At 43.3% G+C, this 5,000-nt stretch overlaps 1 protein-coding gene across 4 annotated transcripts in view; it reads right to left on the bottom strand.

The window, feature by feature from the left end:
• Window positions 1-5,000, bottom strand: part of LOC137983701 (fibroblast growth factor receptor 3-like) — a 96,784-nt gene that overhangs the window by 87,794 nt on the left and 3,990 nt on the right. Inside the window, exon 1 of one of the 4 annotated variants that reach the window (XM_068830867.1) lies at window positions 1-244. This exon is cut by the window's left edge and continues 62 nt beyond it. The exons of the other annotated variants lie outside the window; for them this stretch is intronic. Coding sequence (XP_068686968.1) covers window positions 1-14 — 14 coding nt within the window. The 5' untranslated portion in view covers window positions 15-244. Of the gene's footprint in view, window positions 245-5,000 lie in introns of those variants that run through there. 4 annotated transcript variants of the gene reach the window in all.

The following is a 5,000-nucleotide window of genomic DNA, read 5'->3' as shown; positions in this document are numbered from 1 at the left end:
TCGAAGACCGCCATATATACTGAATGAATACCTTCTCCTCAGTTCTTTTGCTTCGCTAATCAACCGTGTTTATGAATCATGGGACGAAAAGCCGCATATTTAAAGTGGTGAATGGTAGAGGAAATTTGCCTTATAGTGCACTACTGTCTTAACAGTGCCTCTTGAAGTGGAAGTTAACAAAATCCTCCCAAAAATGAAAAAGATTCATAATTCCCTATCTTAGTTCGGGGAAGAACATTGCCAACTGTTTCAACAACCACTTATGGAACTTGACTTGCCGTATCGTTCACGTGTAACGCAATGATTGGGAAGCTGAAGGAAACTACTTCCTATTTTGGTTTTGATTTCAAAATATTCCTCCTCTTCTTTTTTTTCATATAATACATATCTCTTAACAATTATTAGGCAATGAGAGCAAGAAGGAATTCAAATCGCGCGGTTCAAGCCTGGATTTTTTTTCAGGCTCCTTTACAACTGTATTATTTGCTGAATTTACATGACCTCTCAGACATAACTAATAAACTATTTAATCATCCCTTTCATTTTCCGGTTGAGACAAGGCCGGGAAATCACTTTCCCTGAAGATCAGCTATATCAATACATTCCTAAAACTCACGTTGATATGCTAGATATTGCGAGATAAACAGGAGGACGAACATAAATCAGCTGTTGTTAAGGATGTTTATTATATGGCTTTTATTATATGGCTCTGTCTCACGAGGACTGGGAGCTACAAAATTGACGAATTTGATTGGCTAAAATCACGCATAGATGGAAAGCGAAGGACTTTTAATGCCGTGTTTACACTTGAGCGTTTACCGCGGCTACGATTGACCAAGGTCAAATTAATAAACCATGTTACATTCGTTCACTGTTTACACCGGTGTCACAGCGGATTTGGACCCCCCGGTCCAGATCCGCTAGCGGTTTTGGACCCCCCGGTCCAGATCCGCCAGCAGATATGCACCCCCTTTCGCGGATTTGGACCCCCTGAAAATAAACGTTCTTCAAGTTTGATTAAGGTAATAAAATTCCTTTGCATATTCTTTTTTAAGTTGCAAAAAAGGCAAAATGAAAATATTAGGTAGTTTTGCTTTTCAAATGATCTCAGATGAAGGCTTATTAAACGTTTTTGAGCTGCGCTGGCAAACATCCCACGCTACAATAGTAGCACTTGCGACGAAGAACAGCGCACCGTCATCCAAGAAAAACTTGTCCGCCTTTTTTTCGCAGGTTTCGCTTTTGGTCTTTTGTCCAGCCCTCGCGGGATACTGATTATCTCGGAGATAATGGAAAACTTGATTGTATAATTTGGTCTCAGCCATGTCAGTCGAACAGTTACAAACGGAATGATTACTATACTCACTCTTGCGAGGGACACTTTAAATACTTTTAGTGTAAGCGAAGTTTATTGGTCAAAATTAAACTGTTCACTCTTTTGCGTTACTACAATTGCTCTATTTATGAAACCGCGGAATTTCTTTCCCATCTCTTTCTCACTCACTTGTGCTCCACAGGTTTCTCCGTTGCCTTATAGTTTCTGGTCTTTTATTGGCGGCTAAACACTCGCAAACTGCTGGAGAAGGATATTGCTTATGCGAGGTGGCCAGTAGAGGGATGCAAGTATGCAGCATGGAAATTTTTGAAACCTTCGATTTCTCAACCTTCTGCCAAGAAGGTGCTTACTCGCCACCGCAATTTTAACAGCTCTAGTGGCTTCATTACCGGCTTGTTGCTGCTCTGTGGCGATATTACTAGCCAGCCTGGCCCTACAAACACAAAGAGGGCGCAAATTGGAAATTCTAGTGTCCCGTTAAAAGGTCTTGTGATTAATGCCAGAAGTATGAGATCGGAACACAAAGTTGGGACTTCTAGAACGAACAATCTAGATCGGATTCAAGACATCGTTTGTTCCGAACACGCCGGCGAAACCTGGCTGAATAGTAACATTCTCGACCAAGAACTTATTCCACTTTCTGACTTTATTTTCTACAGGAAAGACCGTAAGGATCGCTATTGTGGCGGAGTCCTCATTGCTGCTAAAGCTAGTTCCTTTAAATCGTTGCGGGAATATGTACCAGACTTTGAAAATTTAGCGGACTTAGAACTTGTGTGTGCTGAGATGACCACTTTGTGTAACAGGAAAGTGCTGTTTTGCTCGATTTACTGGCCAGATCTCGACGATAATCCAGGCTCCTGGTTGGAGAAATTGAACTTCTTTCTTGATCATGCCGCAGAAAGTTAAGATAATATGGTAATAGGAGGCGACCTGAATTTGTCCAAAATCTCTTGGGACTCACTAGAAAACACTCGAGGCACAAAAGAGGTGGCGTTCTTAGAAATTCTTAATCATCATTTCTTAACACAATTAAACTTTATTCCTACCAGTCGTGATAAAGTGTTAGACCTCGTGATTACGAATGTGCCGGACCATGTTTGCGTGCGTGAGGTGCTCAATCCTAAAGAATCGGATGTGTTCACGGATCATGGCACGGTGTCTTTTAAATTTTACGCATGTGCAAAAGCTACCCACAAAATAAAAAAGAACAGTGTATGATTATAATGGAGAATTTGACGGTCTTCGGGGAGCTCTTGGAGCCTTGAATTTATGTAATCTTATTCAAGTTAGTGATGACATCAACTCGAACTGGACTTACAGGAAGGATGCATTTATAAGCCGCGCACCGGTGGCTCAGTTGGGGTGTCATGCGGGAGGTCGTGAATTCGACTCCGGCCGGACCAACACTCAGGGTCTTAAAATAACTGAGGAGAAAGTGCTGCCTTTGTAATTACATCCGCAAATGGTTAAGACTTTCAAGTCTTTTTGGATAAGGACTATAAATCGTAGGCCCCGTCTCACAATCTTTCAATGCTCAAACTAAAACAACCCACACACTATTCGTAAATAGTAGAGCATGGAGCTCCCGGTGTAGTGGTCAGAGCTCATTTCATTCATTCATTTGCTGGGTGAGATCGCTAATGGACTGATAGCGGCTGCCAGCGGCGCCTATATATGCTGATGTCCGATCTCACCCATAGATCCCTTGCTTGCAAAGCGCATTTGAATATATTAATAGCAAATGCGCTATATAAATTCATTACCATTACCATTAAGCGCGGTTTTGGGTTTTATTCCAACTAAAAAGATCAAGGAAAAAAACACCCCGCCTTGAATCACTTGTGAAATTATTCACGTTCTCCGGAAAAAGGAGGCTGCTCGCTCTAAGCTGAAGAAATCTCCTACTGACCATCAACAACAGAAGTTTCGCGAATAGCGCGCAAAGGCTAAGTCAATTATACTCGAGAGCCCAAACGTTTTTGGTCCCTTTTCAAGCTCAGGAATAAAATGCGGACCGTCCCTGAAACGATGAGCTCGGGCGATGTCAATCAGCAGGGTCCTCAGGCATCAACAACACAACAGATTGCCGATCTGTTTAACTCTTATTTTGTGTCGGTCTTCACTGCTCCTGCTGAGGCCCACACTTCGTCAGCACACTTGAGGCCCTCACACTCCACACTAAATGAGCTGGAGATCCCGGTGGAAATGGTTTGCACATCTCTCAAACAGCTTGACGTAAACAAAGCAACTGGATCCGACGGAATTCCAGTGCGCCTGCTGAAGGAAACCGCTGACCAGATAGCACCGTCCTTGACCATGTTGTTTAATAAATCCCTGCGGCTAGGGCATTTTCCCGGGGGACTGGAAACTCGCGAACATTGTTCCTATCTTCAAAAGAGGAAAGAGAGATCTTGTGGAGAATTATAGCCCTATTTCTCTTCTCCCTGTCATCTCCAAAGTTCTTGAGTGCTGTGTTCTGGCGAGTCTACGGGATCATATATCCCATCTCATCAGTCGGGAACAGCATGGCTTCTTAGCCGGTAGATCTTGCGTGACGCAGCTCACATTAGTGGTCAACTCGACACCGGTAAACAAACGGACATTAGATATCTCGACATGAGTAAGGCATTCGATAAAGTGGATCACGCCAAGTTACTTGAAAGGTTGCACGACTTGTTCCGTTCATACTTACAGGAACGCAAGCAACAGGTTACAGTTCTCTGGTCCACCTCCCGAGAACTGCTAGCTACATCCGGGGTACCACAAGGGGTCCCTACCAGGGCCAATACTTTTCCTGCTGTTTGTGGACGATCTACCAAAAACTGTTAAGACATCAAGAGTTGCCTGTTACACCGATGACACCAAGATTTTTATGAGCATCGAGTCTATCATAGACTGTAATGCCTTGCAATCCGACCTTAATGACCTTGTCAGCTAGTCCGAATCTTCTGGGCTCATATTTAATCAGTCCAAAAGTAAATACCAGCGCATCCCACGCAAAAGAACACCTGTACAGTACACTTATACCATCAACGAAAGTTTAACGCCTCTGGAATCTTGTCACCTTGGTGTGCGGGTGTCAAGCAATCTTACTTAGGACAAACAAGTGACTGAACAGTGCGCGAAAGCCAACAAACTTCTCGGGTTTGTGCGCCGAGCCTCTAGATGCATCCAATGCACCCAAACGCGTCGCACACTGTATCTGTCTATCGTCCGGTACCACCTCGGCTACGCAACCCAAGGATGGTCGCCACAGTCCAATGGCTTGCTAAAACAAGTTGAAAACGTGCAGCGGCGTGCAACTAAACTTATTTTGAAGCTTCCCAACCGTTGCAATGTTACTTATAAGACCCGCCTTCAACTAACCAATCTATTACCTATCTCGCATTGGCACGAATTTCTGGATATAGGTTTTTTTTATAAAGCTGTAAATAACTTAGTTTTCATAGATAGTGAATCTCTGCCTGTAGCTAGACAAACAACGAGATTTACCCGGTCATCGAGCAGCAATGCCATTATTTATATTCCGAAGCGAAGTAGAACTGTAACTTATCAACGTTCTTTCTTCATACGCGCATGCCGCACATGGAATGTTCTGCTCGTTGAGTTACGCACAAGTCACATCTCCCTAGCCTCATTTAAGCGTTCACTACTTCAATAT

Source organism: Montipora foliosa, chromosome 13, assembly GCF_036669935.1.
Source record: "Montipora foliosa isolate CH-2021 chromosome 13, ASM3666993v2, whole genome shotgun sequence".
NCBI lineage: Eukaryota > Metazoa > Cnidaria > Anthozoa > Scleractinia > Acroporidae > Montipora > Montipora foliosa.
The sequence above is the reverse complement of the archived record's forward strand: the minus strand, read 5'-3'. Positions and strand labels throughout refer to the sequence as shown.